The sequence below is a fragment of the Aptenodytes patagonicus genome, chromosome 16, assembly GCF_965638725.1.
Source record: "Aptenodytes patagonicus chromosome 16, bAptPat1.pri.cur, whole genome shotgun sequence".
In the NCBI taxonomy this organism is placed as follows: domain Eukaryota; kingdom Metazoa; phylum Chordata; class Aves; order Sphenisciformes; family Spheniscidae; genus Aptenodytes; species Aptenodytes patagonicus.
Genome location: NC_134964.1, coordinates 8,390,882 through 8,409,043, shown reverse-complemented (window position 1 = coordinate 8,409,043; position 18,162 = coordinate 8,390,882). Strand labels below are relative to the sequence as shown.

General features: G+C 57.0%; 1 protein-coding gene across 5 annotated transcripts; it reads left to right on the top strand.

The window, feature by feature from the left end:
• The first annotated feature begins 1,314 nt into the window (after window positions 1–1,314).
• Window positions 1,315–18,081, top strand: FBF1 (Fas binding factor 1). Of its 5 annotated transcripts, none has more exons than XM_076353738.1 (31): window positions 1,315–1,342; window positions 2,069–2,187; window positions 2,521–2,548; window positions 3,248–3,289; window positions 3,632–3,722; window positions 4,160–4,220; window positions 4,764–4,814; window positions 4,955–5,099; window positions 5,674–5,754; window positions 6,529–6,648; window positions 7,513–7,666; window positions 7,893–8,026; window positions 8,449–8,551; window positions 8,673–9,065; window positions 9,728–9,805; window positions 10,103–10,194; window positions 10,894–10,952; window positions 11,725–11,769; window positions 11,861–11,995; window positions 12,198–12,298; window positions 12,754–12,960; window positions 13,480–13,587; window positions 13,901–14,040; window positions 14,338–14,456; window positions 14,588–14,710; window positions 15,109–15,294; window positions 16,051–16,227; window positions 16,396–16,533; window positions 16,635–16,767; window positions 17,144–17,268; window positions 17,880–18,081. In XM_076353738.1, exons 2-31 carry the CDS (start codon window positions 2,185–2,187, stop codon window positions 17,961–17,963), a joined length of 3,456 nt encoding a protein of 1,151 aa, XP_076209853.1. In that variant the 5' UTR covers window positions 1,315–1,342; window positions 2,069–2,184; the 3' UTR covers window positions 17,964–18,081. The 5 variants fall into 5 exon arrangements, with proteins under 5 accessions (XP_076209853.1, XP_076209851.1, XP_076209852.1 ...); XM_076353736.1 differs by having other exon boundaries at window positions 17,099–17,268; XM_076353737.1 differs by having other exon boundaries at window positions 8,670–9,065.
• Window positions 18,082–18,162: the final 81 nt, after the last annotated feature.

Genomic DNA, 18,162 nt, shown 5'->3' with positions numbered 1-18,162 from the left:
CTGCATCCTCGTTAGGACTCGTCCATCTTCTGACAAAATGTGATGGTACCGTTTCCACAAGTGTTGAGCCTCTTCCGCTCCAGTGTAAGTGATTTCAGCGTCAAGTAATGACACTTGTAAGCTACACCGTTCGCCTTGAAAAGTACTGAAATGAGCAGCCTGCGACCGTGGTTTCCAGTCTGATTTGAATGATGGACTCTTAAAAATGGCACCTTTTGGTGAAAACTTTAGAAGGAGCCCATGTTCCTACATGGACTGGCAGTGTGCATGGTGAAAGCCACTGGTAGATGGGTCCTCAGGTTATAAAATCTCAAAGGCATTTCCCCAGGGATTTTCTGGAAGTAACAACTCAAGTACAAGCAAATAAGGCAGGAGCAGGGCTGGCTTTATCCTGTACCCACCTTTGGTAAGTGTGAGCTTTTATTTTTAACCTGAACTTGTGATGTTTCCAATTAGCTGTTTCCAGCAGTGCCAGTGCACCTTGCTGCAGAGGCTGCTGTGGTGAGATTTGCTAAATCTTGCCCCTTTGGAGCAACGGTCACTAATTCAAGTTCATCTATTAAACTGTCCCAGATGGGCTGCAGGGAACAGCTCCAGCTGGGCTGTGCCACGCAGCGTTGCCAGGTGGGGTGTTCACGGCTTTTCCTGGGGGCTCCTGGACCCAGCCTGTATTTCCTCCTGCTGAGCTGGGAGGGCTGGCTGCCGCGCTTCCCTGGCACAGGGGCTGTACTGTTTGGAGCTGTACCCCTGCCGGTGCCCAGCCTCTGGCTGGCACCTTGTGCTTGAACTGGTTTCTGGGTGTCTTGAAAGGAGGTCTGTAATTACTCTTTATCAATTAAACACCAAGATGAGGCTTTAAAGCCCAGTGGGGCTGATTATTTGTGCCAAAGCCAGCCTGCTGTCTTTGAAGGTACGTCTTGGGGGTAGCAAAACCCCCCGTCCCCCGGGTGTCCTCGGGCACCCGGAGCCTCCCGAGGCCCTGTGGGGAAACGGGACAATCCTGCTGCTGCTCTCAGCCCTTCCTGCCCGGCTGCTGGGACGGGGGGTGCAAGGTGTCCGGGGGTGGGGGGGGAGGTGTTGCAGCCGTCGGGCACCTCGCACCGCCCGAGCTCCTCCTGCAAGCTCCGGGGGGAGCGGAGCCGCCGGGCGCCGGCTGCGGGCGGCTGCCGGGGGCTGTGGCCTTCCCCCGGGCCCGGCGGGACTACATTTCCCATCGCCCCGCGAGGGGAAGGGAAGAAGGGAAGGGCCGGGCCTTCCCGGGTCGAGCGGGGGGGGGGAGCCGGGGCCTGCGGCCTCTCCGGGGCGGCCGGCGTGCTGCGGGCAGGGGGTTGCGGCGCTACGGGTACGGGCTGCTGCGGGCAGGGGTTGGGGGCTGCTGCGGGCGCGGCCCTGGGATGCTGTGAGCGCGGGGTCCGGGACACCGCGGGCACTGGCCCGGGATGCTGTGGGTCAGGAGGGCACCGGGTGCCATGGTAACGGGATGCGGGGAGGCGGGGGTGGAGCGTGGGGGGCCTAGCTGGTCGGAAACCTGGGGGGCTCCTTTCATCCTGTTTGCACCCCGAGAGGTGCGTGAACCCCTCGCCTCCAGCACCACTTTGTTTTCTGCATGGGCCCCGCGGCAGCAGCCGGCCCGCTCGTTCGAGATCCCCCAGGAGGGATGGTGGGACCCCCCGAGATGAGGTTTCCTTCCCTCTTTCCCCTCTTCCCTCCCCAGCCCCAGGGCCCCTGGGGTGTTTTCCAGGCTTTAGGCAGAGCAGGAACCACCCCTTGGGCTCTCTGCTTGGGTCAGCACGCGTGGGGCAGGGCGGGTGGTATTTGCTCCCTCTCGGGTTATTTTGCAGAGTGATTCCTTGGCGTCGGTGTGATGTTCCCCATGGAAGCTGCTGCAGAAGCTCAAGACTCTTTTGGGGAGTAAGGGGTTGTTTTTAAGACTCAGATTGAGCCTTGTTTAGAGTGTCTTGGAGAGGTCCAAGCAGCACAGAGCCAGCCCGGCAGGCTGCCGAGGGGCCCCGAGCAGGAGAGGGAAGTTTGTTTAACAGCCAGTTGGGAAATCCTCCTCTCCCCGCAGGTAGGAGGTTGGCGTGGATGTGATCAACGGTGTTAGATCCCCCCACAAAGTAGAGGTGGAGATCGGATGAATCTGTAAACAGACTTGCTGGAGCAGGGGAAGGCTGGGATCCTGCAATGGTGAGTCTGATACGGTATGAAGGCAGGCCTGGGAAATCCAGATTTGATGCTCTGGTACCTCTGTTCAGAGGCAGAAGTGATCCCGAGGGCTGGAGGCTTCTGCCCAGCTGGCAGTCAGGAGGGGCTGTGCTCACTGGTGTCTCTAAAGGTGTAAACATCTCTGTGGTTCCCCTGTGTTTCACATGCTGTTTCCCAAACAGAGTGGGTAGCAGGAGGGCTTCGCTGTTGCTTGTGGGATTCTCTGGAGAAACCTGCCTCTGGCTTTAGTGTTCTGAGAAAGTCCAGGTCAGACTTGCGTTGTTTTCTAACAAGGAAATTTGTCTTTCTCCATAGGCTACAAAACCTAAGAAAAGTTTAAGAGGTACGTACGCTTGTGTGCTTTCCTTTCGCTGTCCGTAGGTGCTTTGATCTGCTGGGAATGCGTGGGACAGAGGAGGGGGGACTCTGGGATCAGGTGGCAGTCCTGGCTACTGAAATGTTCCATAGTCCTTGTCTGAAAGATGCAGTTGAGTGCATCGTGTCATTCCTGAACCAGAGATAGCCAGCGGCCTCTCACGTCAAGTGGATTTGCTTATTGGTGTTCTATCTTCCTCTCTTGTGGGCTTTCCCAAATCCAGGGGAGAATATATGCATTTACTTCAGTTCTTCCCCTCACTTACTCCCTAACTGCTTGTTTAGAGGCCTCCTGCAGCCCCTGATACCGAAGCAGTGCTTTTGGGGTTGCCCATGGGCTCTGAGATACTGCGGGGTGAGAGCTCACAGATTAAGTGCTGCTTGTGGCCAGTGACTAACTGAATAGAAAGCAGCTGGCTCACTTGATAAAGATATCCCTATCCCATTTCTGACTAAGTGAAGCCCAATCTTTTATCCACAAAATACTGGATCAAGTCCTGGCAGTTCTCTCTAGACCAGCAAGGAAGGCCTTATGCTGATGATGCTTGAGACCAAACCTTTATTCTTGGGGGATTTCCAAAGAGCAAGTCATATTGAAATTGGGAGCTTTTCTACACCTGCTTGGTGAGCTCACCCGCCTCAACACCTTTACTTTGTCTCATTTCAGGCTCTATTGATGATGTGCTTGGTGACCTCCTGGGTTATGATGGTAAAATGAACCTTCTTTGTATCTGAAAGGGCAGCATCCTTGTACTCTTACTCCCCTCCTGGGAGCAACAGCCTGGGAGCAATGGCTGGTGCAACAGCCACTGATCTCCGAGGGGCTCCGGTTGTGAGGGGGGATGAAGCAGGGAACAGAGCGGAGAGCAGGGTTTCCCAGAGTCAGAGGCCATTGAATAGGTTGGACGTCAGCTTGGGGAGGCGAAGTGAAGTTCATCGCCGATTAAAAGCCTCTGCGGCTCATGGGGAGACAGCAAATCCCTCTTTGGAGTGCCTAGGCCAGGAATATGCCTGTGTCCATCATCCTAATCTCTCCCTGTCTTGTTTCCAGATGAAACCTCTGTTAAATCTTCCAGAGCTTCCCAGCTGGCCAGGGGCAGCAGTGGGAGAGCCCGGGGCACCAGCTCACAGGCCAGCAAGAAGTGAGTGCCTTTGAGACACAGCCTCTCCCACTTGGAGATCTCTCTGTGCTCCCCAAGTCCTTCTGACCTGCCCTGTCCTTGGCTTCTCCACCTTGCTTCCTGCTCCCATAGCAATTGCCTGGGAAGCGAGTTACCTGCAATGCCTTTGGGAACTGGGAGCCCAGAGCCTGAAGCTTTCCAGCAAGAGTTAGGTGTCCCCAGCCCTGTACATCTTCTGTAAAATCTCCCTTATAACAGTTGCTTGCTTAAATATGGCAGTCCCAGCACTACTATCTTTTATCCCAGTGCTATTTTAGCCTCATTTTCTGTTGTATGATGTGGCTGCCGCGGTGTGCCCATGTGGTCCCCTCCACCTCCCGCCACCTGGCCTGGCTGTCCCCAGGGCACCCTTGCCGAGCTCACGTGTGGTGCTGCTAACCCCCGGGCTTGTGTCACAGGTCCTTTCTAGAGGATGATTTCTTCAGCAAACTCCCTGCAGAGGACATCGAAGCTGCAGAGGTGAGCCCAAATTTCATGAGAGAGCCCGGGTGTCCTGAGGGCTGGGACTGAGCCAGGCCAGGCTTGCCCCTGGTGTCACCCCATCCAAGTCAGCAGTGGGATTATCGGGGATGAACCATGAAGTCTGGCTGAAGAGGTAACCCCTCTCTGGCATCGCTGTGGGGTGGGGAAGATGGGATGGGGGAGTGGGTGGACAGTGGGAGAAGGGCTTCCAGGTGCCCTGGGTGAGATGGAGCAAAGCCAGGGGGGCACATTGTGCTGCAGCCCAACCTTCCTGGGAGCGCTTCGGATAAAGTGTTGTAGGAAGGACCCTTACCCAAAGCAATGGCCTGGGTGTTCCTGATGCTTCCCCCGGAGGCAGCAGGATCTCAGCAAAGAAATCAAGGCACAGGGGGTTTCCAGTGAGGGGGATGCCAGGAGGAGTTGGGCATGTATTCTTCCATCCCATAAAATGAGGAAAACCAGGGGCCAGAGCATGGAAGCAAGGGGTGAGGAGTTTCCAAAGTCTGCTTGTCTCTGATCTCTGCCCTCCTTGGCTTGCAGGGATCCAGTGCCTCCGATGCAGACCCACAAGCTCTGCTGCAGACCCTGAAGGTAAGTGCATAAGTATCCTTCATCTCAGCCCCACATGTGCTGCAGCCATGGCCTCCAGCACCAGCCTCCGAAGGGAGAAGCAGCGCTTGAGGCATTAGCAGCGCTCACCTTGCTCCCGTCCTCATCCTGTCGCTTTCCAGGACATGGACGATATGGAAGCTGATCTCCTGGGAATATCGAAACCCAATTCTGGGCCAGGGAAGACAACCGTGAAAGGTCCTGGGAAATGTGACTCCTCGGGAGGAGCAATAAAAACCTCAGGGAAGTTGTTAGCTCCTGAGAAAGGTAAAAAGGAGATTCTGCTCTTCTTTTCATAGCCTGGTTCCAAATGAGCAGGGGGGATTTTCTTCCGGGATAGGGAACAAAAAGTGGATTTGTTCTTAAAATCCTTTTCCTGGTCCTTTTTGGGGCTGTCCCAGTCACAGAGTGTTTCTCTGGCCATGTGTTCTCCCTTGGGAGATCCCTGGCCTGGCCTCTTGTCGTGGTGTGGTAACATCACTAACGTCAGCAGCAACAACGGCCACGCTGCCGCCTCCCACCGAACACTATTTGGCCCTTCCCTGGTGCAGGTCAAAGACCAGGGATCTGCCTGGTCTGCGTGGAAGGAGAGCCAGAGGGGTTGCATTTAAGACATGCCAGTCCCCAAACTGCCCTGCTTTTCCCCAGGCCCTTTTCTTCTTCTCTGCTTGCAAGGAGACCCCCTCCAGAGAGGCTTCCCACCCCGCAGGGCTGTGGGGAGACTGTGTGTCGCAATATGTGCTTTTAGGGGGCTGCTGCCGGAAAAGTGACCTTCAGCCAGGGTGGGAGAGGGGTGTCTCTGCAGCATCTTGTCTCTGAGAGCCGTGGCCTCTCTTTCTAGGAGAGTCTGTACCTGCGGTGGAGAAGAAGCCACTCTCTTCCCCCCCTGCTTCCCGACAGTACAAGAAATTTAACTTTGAAGGTAGGATGTTGCTTCACTTCAGCATATAGATGCACGGGGGCAGCTGAGGACTCTGCCCTTGCTCTTCGCCCATAGCTTGCCTCTTCTGTTAACCAAAGGCTTGGCTGGTTAATGAGATACTGAGTCCTTCACCCCTACGATGCCGGTGCAAATCTAATCCTTCAGAGGTGACCAAAGGGAAAAAAAATTACAGCTCTGTGTTTGAGGCCCTCCCCAGGATGGGGCTGGGAGGCGATTCCTGGGGGCATTTGCATTTTCACGTGTGCTTTGGTTTTTCATGACTGTCTGTAACACTTGGGAGCCCTTGTGTCAGGGGGGGTTCCGTCCAACTTCCAAACGGGGGGTGGTTTCCTGGCACAGCTGAGATCTGGTTGTCAAAGCCTGCACTTTAACCAAGATTAGCATCTGTTAAAATCACCAGTGGGCTTTAGGTGATTTAGGTGGGCTTTCTTCTCCCCTTTTTCTTTGCCTAAACAGTGTTCAAGCGTTAAAGCACCCACATTTTGAGTTGTTTTCTTCTAGAAGAAAGAAAATGTGGAAAAACTGAACAGAAATGTAACTCATGAGTGTTTTGAAGTTCAGGGAGCCTCAAGGGTATCCCAGGTCCCTGCAGAACCTGCGTTCGTGGCTTTGGGCAGATACGGTCTCCTGTCCCCATGTGCGCATGGTGGGGGATAGTGCTTGGCTTAGTGCAGAACCGTTCTTCTAAATAACATTGGTTTTGTTTGTTTTTATTATTATTCTCCTTTCCTGCCCCTACGGGGTAATTCGCAGATTTAGATGATCCTTTGGCAGGGCTTTTATCTGATGAGGAGCAGGATGCTCCCAAGAAGCCAGCTCCAACAGGCACTAGAAGCAGCTCTGAGAAAAAAACAGAACGGAGCAAAGAGAAAGGTAAGCAGGGTTGCTCGATGCATGCTCTTTGTATTAAATGAATCAGCAGCCTGGGTTAGTTTGTGTGAGGTCCAAACTGATTAAATTGAAAGCCACCTAGTCCCGTCTCTTATTAACCAGTATGGTCATTTATAGAGCAACTTGGTAACGGGGTTAATTGTGACACAGCTCACAGAATGCTTGATATTTTCAGCGTGCCACAGGTTACAGAACTGACCTTTCCTTTCTGGGAATGGAGGGTCAGATCTTACCGTTGACCTCATCCAGCCTGTTCTGCACGTTGCCAAATGAGAACAAGTTTTCTGGGTCAGGATTTGGGTGACTGAGGGCATCGCCGGTCCACGACAAACCACAGCTGGGGCACCGCTGGGTGGGATCCAGCTGCACTGTGGCTGTGTTACAGGCACTCATCCCTCTTGTTCCTGCAGCAGGGATGCTAATGGGTCTGATAGTCCCCTAAAATCGCCTTTCAACTCGATAAATCCACTCTGGACACAAGTAGCAGCTGGTGGGTTAGGGCAAGAACTAAGGTGCGTTGGTGGAGCAGGGACTTTGGACAAAGGGGGGCAGGAATTATCTGACTGGAAACTTGCAAAGCTAAAAAAGCTCCTGGTGTTAGCCAGGGCTGGAAACCCCAGTGACACCCAGCAATGTCCCATCAGTGGATGCATGGCCACAGACCAGGCAGTGGTGCTTTGCCACTTTGTCACTTGCTGTGAGATTTGGTCACTGAAAAGAATTATTTAAAAATTACTTTGTTAAATGGTCCTGAGAGAGAAGAGCAGGCAGGGTTGCTTTGATCTTTTGTTAAAAAAAAAAAAAAGCCCTGATCAAACCACCTACTGTGTGTGATCCCATCCGCAGAGCCACCCTCACCCCAGACACCCCTGCACACCGTGGCCCCAGTCCGGAGGAGGGAGGAGCTCACATTTGAAGATGATGGTGACAACCTGATCGATGCACTGGGATTTGGCAATGGCCCAAAAGGAGATGAGAAGCAGGGAAAGAAGGCAGAAGAGTAAGGGCAGTGAAGAGGCAGTGGGAGTAAAGCAGGGGATGGCTTGTGCGTTGAGATGGTGCCACCATGCTGGGTGGGGGATGCTAGAGCTTCTGCCTGTGGGTCCCAGAAAGGGGCAAGAGCAGCCTTGTTTCGCAGAGAAGAGCCAGAGCACACTGGCAAGGCTGTGTGACGAAGAACAGCACTGCCTCTCGGAGAAACCCATCTGCCGCTCTGTCCCCAACAGAGAGGAGCTCCGGCCAGCCCGCTCCAAGCTGGATGAGTTGCTGGGACGAGGCTCCGTGGCCAAAATCCTGGAACAGCCAGGCACGGGAGAGCGCAGGGAGTTCAAACTGGATAAGAAGTACCAAAAACAGCCAGGTGAGCACAGCCAGGGATGCTGGGAAGGTCTGCAGCAGTGACAGCGTTGGCTTGGGAGAATGAGATTGATTTCTAATGCCCTTGCAGGGGAAATACCCTTTCTGTAGTGGTGAGCAGGGTTGCTAACGGGCTCTCAGCACGGGGCAGGTGGCTAATGCAAAAGTGTTGTACTCTGCCCTCAAAGCAGCCTGGGAGCATTTGCACAGTAGCCATAACTGAGTTGCCTTCAGACGTGGGCTGATTCCCAGCAAAGACGCTTTTCCCAGCCACGCTGCTCGTGGGTTTCCAGGGAAGATGTTTCCAGCTGTGTTTTCCCAGAGGCAGCGATCCCAGTGGGAATTGCAGGGGAGGAGGAGGAGGGCTGCTGTCTTTGCTGCTAGCTGCTCCTCTGGGCGCTGACTCAAGGCTGCTTGTCTGAACAGAGAAGGAAGAGGGTTGGGACGAGGAGGATTTTGTCTTTGGAGCGTACCAGCCCACAGTGGCCTCCACGCCTGAGGGCCGGCCGTCGAGAAGGCAGTCGGTGAGGTACAGTGCTCTGTATGTGTCTGTTGCTCCAGCCACCAGCCACGCCGCCCCTGTGGCGGAGCAGGCAGAGTCCCCAGCATCCCCTTGCGGGCAGGTATGCGACTGCTTCTTCTTGCAGCAGGTTTTCAGCAGAGATCAGCAGCAAACCGAAAACGGAGCCCCGTTCCAAACCTCCTCCTCCATCCAGCCGGAGCCCTGTGCGGGGCAGCAGGGCTGGAGGCGACTGGCTGGGCTTGAAAGATGAGGATTTTATGGATTTGGAGCCGCCGTCCCCAGTGAAAGCCAGTCCTGTGGTCAGCTACCCGAGTCCTGCCACAGCTGGGCGCCCCGGCCCCACCAGCCAGCTCCCGGCTGCGGAGGAGGCAGCAGCTAAGCCCGACCCGCTGGAGGAGGAGAACTGGCTGAGCGCTGCCTTGTCTCGCAAGAAAGCCCAAGCACAGGCGAAGGCCCAGGATAGAAGTGCCAAGCCCTCGGAGGCCCCAGGCGAAGGGCTGGATCCCTGCTCTCCCGTCAGGTAAAGGCACGATTGATGGCTGCAGCGCTCCCATCTGCTCCATGTGTGGCTGCTCCAGCAGGACCCCTCAGAAACCCTTGGCTCAGATTTAAGAAGCTAATTTTAAGCGCTATCTTGTCTCAGGTTGGGGTAATAACACGGGGGCTTTCTCCCGCTCATCCAGCCCACAGTCCCATTACACCTCTGGGCTCTCCTTCCAGTTGTGGCCTGCACACGCTGCCCCGGGTCCCGCGGAGCTGTCCTGGGTCAGCACAGCCCCACAGGCTCCCCCCGTGCTCCTCGTTCCTGCCTTCGTTCCCCTTCATTCCTCTTAGGTCCAGGCAAACCACCTCCTCCAGTTTGGGTTTACACAGACACAGGTTCAGACTTGTGCCATTCGAATGGGACTCGGAAGTGAATGCAGAGAGCCGTGTATCATGGGCAGGGGTGTGTTAGCTGGGGCTGCGGCTGCCCAGGGGAAGGGGGTGGATGTAGCAGGGAGGAACACCGGTGTTGGAGGTTTTGGGGTGTCTTTGCTCCCTCTGCAGCCAAAAGGCTGAATCCTGCCGCAGCTGAGTGGGACAGAGGCTTTCACCTGCGAGGCAGGGACTGATGTTGGGTGAAAGGATCTTGTCTTTCATCGCCTCCTCGGCTCTCCCACATAGGATGCTTTTTGCTTGCAGCCAGCCAGCCGCCTCCACAGGAGCACCGCAGCAGGCAGCTGTCCTGCAGGACAAGGCAGCGAGCGCAGACAGCTCCAGGTAAGGCCTCCTTCACGTTTCAGGCATCCTCCATGGGTGAGATTTCCTGCAGAAAGCAGCTGTGTGGGTGAGATGGGGGAATGGGGAGAGCTGGTAGCCAGCAAGGATCACTTTTGGTCTGGGACCTCTGTAACTGGGAGGGAAGGCAGCTTTGAAGGATCGTCAGGCTCTTGCCTATTTGATCACAGTGGAACAGCCAAGCTTTAAACTTAAAGAAATGCCAAGCAGGATAATGTCCGTGTGCCTCTCCCTGAGCTGTGACACTGCTGTACATCACTTGTGTCTGTGCCCACGCAGGCAGCCGGTCCCCTGGCTCAGCACGAAACGAGCCTCAGCTCACCCGCCAGAGGCTGCGAAGGGGGATCCCTCCAGAGACGCCAGCACCCTGGGTGCGTTCCATGTGGCTGGGTGGTTTGGGCAGCAGTATGCAGAGAGGGTCCCCCCCACCCCGCAAAAAAAAAAGGCAGGAGCCACAGCATCGCCCTTGGCCACGTGAACGCTGCCCAGGCTTTGACCAGCCGTTGTCTGAGTGGGCTGCCAAGCTGCAGGGTCCCACCATCCCCATCTCATGGCGAGGTGGGGACATCGTGCTTGGGGCATGCTGAGCTCCGTAGCACTGCCTTTGGGGTATCAGAGGGCTGCAAGGGACTTGCTCTCACTGAGCGATGGGTGGGCGTAAGTTCTTGCTGTCCCTTCTCTCTCCCCCTTCCCTCCTGCTGGCCCCACACTCGTCCCACTAGTGCTGTGTGCTAGAAGACCCCCTCCTGCCCTGGGCCGAGGCTGTGCACCAGCTCAGAGGCCATTGAAAGAAGCTTAGGGGACCCGGCCGCCTCCCAAGGTGATGAGGATGGAGGAGGAGCCGTGCTTTGCCCCCAGGCTTACTCTGCGGAGCAGAGTCCCACCATCGTGTGTGGGGTGGGGTGGGGGTGCGGGTATGGACAAACCTGTCTGACCCTCCATCCCTGTCACCAGCTGCTGGAGCGGAGCAGGACCCTTCTCGCTCTGCCCAGGAGACCCAAGCCCTCGTCCTTCTGGGAGGGGATGGTTCCCATTGCCATGTCTGAATCGTGGACTTGTTCAATTTTCAGTCTCCACGGCCTTGTTCCCAGGAGAGCAGGAGATGCAGGGCCCTGCCCCGCTCGCTCAGGTAGGTCTGCTGGTCCCATGTCCCCAGGAGATGCGGGGTCGGGGCGGTGATTGCAAGCCCTCCCCTGCCGACTTGCTAGCATCCAACTCTGTCCGTGCTCCCTTGGCGGGAGGAAGGATGTGCCCTGCTTTGCACCTCTAGGAGCCCGTGTTCATGGAGGCAGAGTGTTTGGAGAGCCCCGAGATGCCACAAGGTGTATTTATGAGGCCAAAGCACATGCGCAATGGATGCTTTGTAAATCATGCGTTTACAACCCTGCATTGCCTGAGCAGCATGTACATAGTTCCCCAGGCATATATCTGTTACACTAGTTAGACAACAGAGGCTCCAGTTGATAAAGGACTTTTTCTTCAGCTGGTTTTCCCCAGTATGGTGGTGAAGATGCTCTGAAATTGCTTCTAGACAACTGAAGGGGAATTAGAGCCTTTGACAGAGAGGGCAGCTCTTGCTTGGTCTTTGAAGCCTCCATTTCTCATCTAGCTGGGCCTCCTCGCCCTGCCCTGGTGGCAGGACACACGCTGTCTCCCAGAAGATTCATGGTCTTATCCTTGAGTCTGTTCCCAGAGAAGGAAGAGCCCAGCATGCTTGTGTCTGGGGTAGAGGCTGCTGAGTGTCAGCTGGGGAGAAGGGACCCAGACCAGCAATTGGGTTGGGCTGGAGCAGGGTAGAGGAGGGACTGTAGTAGGCTGGGGATGGATCGACATTCCCAGGCTAGGAGGAGATGTTCTCCCCAGGGCTTTACCTCCCTGAGAGCATCCCTGTGTCTCCGCAGGTTATCACACCCAGGGAACATCTCCAGGCTGCCCCACAGCTGCAGGTGAGGCATGTGCCTTCCTTTGGGGGCTGACAGTCACACCACAAAGCCACTGATCCTGAAGGGCCTTGATCTTCTCTCTCCATCCCTGTAGGCAGAGTCCCCAGCCGTGGGCTTGCTGCATGAGAGGAGGCTGGGGGCTCCCGCAGCCCAGCTCTACGAGGATGCATCAGGCTGTCGGGCAGCACTGCTCAGCGCCCAGGCCCGTGTGGCAGAGCTGGAGAGCCAGGTGAGCCCCATCACCTGCTGGATGGGGGACCACGGGCGACCCAGGGGAAGGAGAAGGGGCCATGTCCGCTCCAGATAGCATCAGGGTGACAGAGGAGAGAGGAGAAACCTCCCTGTCCAGAGATGCCTACAGCCACCAAGTGCTGCTGTGGGAGCTCTGTCCCCAGGGCAGCACAAGGACCTTCTCCCCGGGTGCTTGGCAGGTCCGGACACTGGAGCTGGAGCGGTCACAACACAAACTGTTGCTGGAGAGTCTCCAGCAGCGGCACCAGGAGGACCTGGATCTCCTTGAGAGCGCCCACAGGTACCAGGCTCTTGCCTGGGCTCCCCTCCTCTGTCAGGTCCTTGCCTACAGCCCTGTCCATCTCCCCTGGGGTGGGAGTGCTGGGCTGCTTCCCAAATCCATCCCTGGGGCAGGCAGGCACAGAGCCACGTCAATGTGGACCTGGTGGGGGGTGCCCTGGTGGGGGCAGAGAGCAGCCCCACGGGTGAGCCAAGGTGGGAGTCCACTCTCACCAACACTGTCCCATGGGTGACAAGGAGGAGGGGCCAGTCCCATTGCCAGCACGTCCCCAAGCAGGGCACCGCACTGGGCAGTAGCAGGAGGGTTCAGAGCTCAGACTGCGGACAGTCTGCACGTTTCCCCGTCCACACAGTGACACCGATCTTCTCCTAAATTCCCGTGTGCACTTTGGGTGGAGAGTGCCGGGTATTGCCATGAAAGCAACACTTCTTCCTTGCTGTGACCTCTCCGGGCAGGAGCCGGGTGAAGGTGGTGGAAGAGACCTACGGGCAGCGGGAGGAGAGGCTGCGGCAGGAGAAGGAGCAGCTGGCAGCTCAGCTGCTGTCACAGAGCCAGGACGCGGAGCAGGCACGGGCAGAGCTGCTGGCGCAGCACCAGCAGCGCCTGGCCGCACTGGAGCAGCAGAGCGCGCTGGAGCTAGAGCGGCTGCGAGAGCTGCAGAGGTGAGAGCGGCACGAGCGGCACACACGTGGGGCTGGTTCCCCTTTTTTGGCAAAGGAACCAGGGAACTGGGGACATGGTGAAAGGAGAAATCAGACTCCAGAAGCATGGGGTTGTGGGCAGCTTGGTGGCTTTTGGAATGGGGATTTGCTTTGTAGGTGGACACAGGTAGATCTGGCTGGAGACATCATTTCAGAGTGAATGCATTGTATTTTGAAAGACACTGAACCCACTGTTTTATCTCCCCCAAATCCCTTTTATTCAGGTCAGTGAGTCACCGATGTCCACATAGTTTGGGTCAATGAGAAATCAGGTTTTGGTAGAGAAGCCCGTAACCCCCAAATGTGGTCCATCCCAAATGTGGATGCCTGTCAGTGGGATGCCCCGTGACAGATCACCATGCCAGCTCAGCTCCTGGGACCTGGTTCTCAGCCCCACGACCAAGCCTCTTCCGTGGTGCCTGTCATGGGGAGCACTGGTTTGTAACAGCCCATGGCGGGCTCCTTCCCCGTGTCCCGCAGGGCGTCTGTCCAGGAGATGCGCAAAGACCACGAAGAGCAGCTCCAGCGGCTGAAGCGGCTGAAAGACCAGGAGATTGATGCGGTGACCAGCGCCACTTCACACACCAGGTACTGACGGCCGGCGTCATATCCCCACATTGGTCGCTGGCTGCGGTGTTCCCTGTCCTACAGGGAACCAGCCTCGGACCATGGCAGCAGGGGCCATCCCCTCTCCCACTTGCTGCTTCCAGGGATGCTGAGCCGTTTAATATCCGTCAGTACTCCCCTAAGCAGCAGCTACATCTTCCTACAGCTCTGCTATGACCCAGAGAGGTTTGGGGCAGGGCTGCCTGGCCTTTGGCCCACCACACATCCCCCTCTCCATCGTGGCGAGATAAAGTGTGTCCCACAAGGGTGACCCTCCCCTCTCTCCTCTCCGCAGGTCTCTGAACGGTGTCATCGAGCAGATGGAGAAGTTCTCCAGCGACCTGCACGACCTCTCGCACAAGGTGGAGGCCACGCACCACACCACCTCCCAGGAGCTGGCCGTGGGGGCACGGCAGCGGGACAAGCAGCTCAAGGGTACGTCTGCCATTCCTCTGCGCCAAAACGGCAGCGGGGTCCCCACTAGGGCTGGGGACACCCAGAAAACAGGGAGAAGTTGCTCCGAGTCAGCCAGAGGCTGGGAGCTGAGGCTGGCAAAGCCTTGCCTGTGTTGGTCACTGGACATCTCAGGGTCTCCCCTTTACAAAACGGTGTCCTGGGGATATGCAGAAGGTGATGAGCACAAACACATGCAGTTTTTCTGTGAATATGGTGTGGACAGAGGGGGGCTTCCCACCTCATGCTGCTCATGGCCCTGCTGCTGCCTCTCCCCAGTGCTCCAGGACAGGTTGTCGCAGCAGCAGAGGGACATGGAGGAGGAGCGGAACCGACTCCAGGAGGTGATCGCTAAAATGGAGGCCAGGCTGGGCGAGCAGTCTCGGCTGCTGGAGCAGGTGAGACCACGCTATGTCCTCTGCCCGGGTCAGCCCTCCTGTCTGGTTATGGGGCATATGTCTTGCCCAATGGAGGTGCCTGGCCTGGAGCCTGTGAACGGCATCTGTCTCTCCTCTGTGTCCGAACCCAGGAGCGATGGAGAGCAACAGCAGAGCAATCCAAAGTGGAATCGCTGCAGCACTCGCTGGAGGAACGGCGGCGAGTCATGACCCAGCAGCTCTCCATGGAGCGAGCAGAGCTGGAGAGGGCGAAGGTGAGGTGGGGCGGACATCTCCAGGTGCTTTTCACATGTCCCGTGAGTCTGACTGGGGCTGCGCTGCGGTGTGTAGTGGAGGAAAGAACAGAGTGCTGGGCTGCAGCATCCTTCCTCTGCCTCCTCAATCCCACACCCGGTCGCACGGTGAATCGCAGTCAGACCAGCCCTCTGGCACGCGGATGCACGAGGCTGCTGTGTGCATGCATGATTCATGCTGGTTCTCGAGGAGCGTGGGGCCAGAGCTCTCCATGCAGGGTTCACGTCAGGCGCCATGGGTTTGAACCAGCCTCTAGATGTTGCGTGGGGTTTAGTGGCAGAGATGGGTTAAAGGAGAAAAATCCTACGGTGAATGGGACTTAGTGCTTTCTCTCTCCCTCTCTTGCGATGCTCTCCAGAGCGCTTTGCTGGAGGAGCAGAAGTTGGTGATGCAGAAGTGCTCGGAGGAGCGACGGAAGCTGGCGGCCGAGTGGGCTGAATTTCACACCCAGCAGCAGCTGAGCAAGGAGCGGATGGAGCGCAACATGGACCGAGCCTTGCAGATGGACTCCCAGAGAGAGGGCACCATCATGAGCCTGGCCAAGGTACCGCAGCGGAGCCCCTTCCCGTGGCCTCCAGCACCGCCTGGCAGGCTCACAGATGGGTCCTGCCCACAGGGGAGACGTTCAGAGCTGCCTTCAGGTGTTTGACAGACGTCACTCAGGGTGGTGAGAATCAGGCTGTTCCAGGAACAGCCTCCACCAGCCTGTTTTAGATGTTGACTGAAGCATCAGTCACCTCTGTCTCTCCCCTTTACCTGTGAGGAGTTTGGGCAGCCAGACCAGGCGCAGCTGCCTCCGTTGTAAGTCTGGTGAGAGGAAATCCCCATGGTGGGTTAGACAAAACCTCCCTGTGCCATGGGGACGTGTCCAGAGCCAGTTCTGTGCCCCCCTGCGGTTGTCCAGAGGGGATACGTGGCACAGACAGTGCAGCAGAGCTGCATTTTTAAGGACTACCAGGGTGGAAAATAACCATTCAGGCTGGATATTTCTACTGCTGACAAACTGCCGTGCCTTGAGTGTGTTTTAGGGTGTGCAACATGGTGAGGGGCTCCATCCTTTCTGAGGGAGGAGTGTGTGTGCATGTGTGTGTGTCTGTACAATCCCAGCTCTGCCAGCCCTGGTCCCCAAGGGTAGGTGGATGAAGGCACTGCTTGAGCACCTGGTGGTGTTGCTCTGCACCCCAAACTGGCACACACGAGGAGCTCAACAGGGGCAGATCTCTCCCATCGCTTGGGAAGACCTGAGACAGTGTCCAGGACAGGGCAGGTAGTGCATCGGTTTCCCCTGTGCCCATCCTAGGAGCAGGCAGAGCTGAAGATCCGGGGCCGTGAGCTGAAAGCCAAGGAGGAGCAGCTGGCGAAGGACAGGGAGCTGCTGGACGAGGCCTGGCAGGAGCTGAGGCTGGAGAAGGAGAAGGTGAACGGGGCCGTGCTGCGCATCCGGCAGCGGGAGGAGGAGATTAAAAGCATGACCAAGGTAAGCGGAGCATCTGCACTGCAGTTCACAGCTGTACGTGGGCCAGCAGCAAAGCCAGGGTTTCACACCCCTCCTGAAGTCACGAATCCTGATCCTGTCCTGGGAGGGGAATAAGGGGATGCACAAAGGAGCCCTGTCCCCGGTCTCCCCAGCCGCTCTGCCTTGCAGCTCTCATCCCAGAAGTATGAGGAAGGGGAGCAAGCCCTGCGGGAGGCACACAGGATGGAGTCTGAGCACCAGACCAAGCTGCAGGTCATGCAGCAGCACCTGGAGCAGCTGAAGCAGCAGGAACAGCGTCTGCATCAGGTAAATACCCCCTCACCTTCCCTTCTCGGTCTGGGGCTGCCATGCCAAGGACCTGAACCTTTGCCAACAGCTTCTCTCTCTTTCTCCTGGGGATGGGGCAGGAGCGGCTGAGCATGGCTCACCAGAGGAGACAGCTCGAACAGCTACGTGAGGAGCTGCCCAACAACCCCGTGATGCCGCTGACCACAGACCAGGACCTCAGTGCCCCTACGGAAGGCCTCTCCAGCATGCTGTGTAAGGCTTCCTGCATGCTGCTGATGGGAAGGGACGTGCTGGGGGGCAGCTGCACTTGTATTCCACTTCTCAGGAGGCTTGGGATGTTCCTGGGGGCTGTTTTCGTTGCCCTGTATATAAACTACAGATGTGAGTTGGTGTTGGCCTCCTTGTCCTCTGAAGGAGCTCGGCAGAGCTCTCTGAGCCAGGGCAGTGCTAGGAGGGGGTAGAAGGCTCAGGAAGAGAGAGATAGGTGGGTTAAAGCCCGTTTGCCCTGGGAGGCTGGGGAGGACCCTGCTGCAGGGACATGCAGGCAGCAAAAAAAGGGATGCTCTGTTGTCTCCATCTGCAGTTCCTCTAACGGTGGCGGCACCACATGCTCGGGCTCTTGTTCCAGACTTTCTGCCTCCCATCAGAGTGCTCCCTCGGCACAGCCTGGGGGATAGCGGGGAAACCCTGGCCATGGCCGGCCCCACGGAGCTCTATGCCAAACTGCTGCTGCTGAAACACAGGGCCCAGCAGGTGAGGCTGTGGAGAGATCGGGGCTGGAAGGGGCTTCGAACCAGCTGGGTGGGAGCAGGGCTGGGTGAAGCCTGATTCGGGCCTGATAGCCACAGGGTGGGGTGTCTCCTAAGATCATTACTGAGCCGCTGGGCTGGGCTTGCAGAAGCCATGGGCACCTAGAGGGGTGATACCAGAAGCAAGGACGGGTGGATCCTCACAGCTTGTCTCAGGTTGGCTCGATGTCCAACCTGAGGTGGACATCGTTCTTGGCTCAATGGGGTTGCCCCTCTCCTCATCCCATCCCTGGATGGGAGAAGCCAGCTCTGCTGGACTCTGACTTCATGGTGTCCCCCAGCCTTTCCCGTCAACCCCCTGCTTCCCTGCTGGGTCCTTCCCCAGGTGGGGATGCTCTTTGAGGCTTCCTCTGTGGGTCTCGCTCAGAGTGTGAGGTTATGGGCTCCGGGGGAGAGCCCATACACCCCAGAGGGTATGACGGATGGGTACCTGCCCACTGCTCACTACATGAAGGAGGGTTTGGGATACCTTCCTCACTCATGAGCGACACCCTGGACTGTGACCCTGTTTATGTGGCACACTGATATCCACCCCATCCATCCCTCTCTTCTCAGGACCGCGATTTCTTAGAGGATGAGCAGTTCTTCCTGGAGACCCTGAAGAAAGCGTCCTACAACACTTCATCTCTGTCAGACTGAGGCGGCAGCATCCCCACGCACTGCCCCAGGGATGGCTGTGTCCGTCCTTGCAGGAGGCCGCTGTGCCCTCCACATGGGGGAGGAAAACAAACAATAAATAATCCCAGTTCTCAGCTGAGGAACTGTCCTTCTCTTTAAAAGCAATCTCCGTGTTCAAAGTGTGAAATCCATCCCTACGGGCTGTGAAGCCACAGTTTGT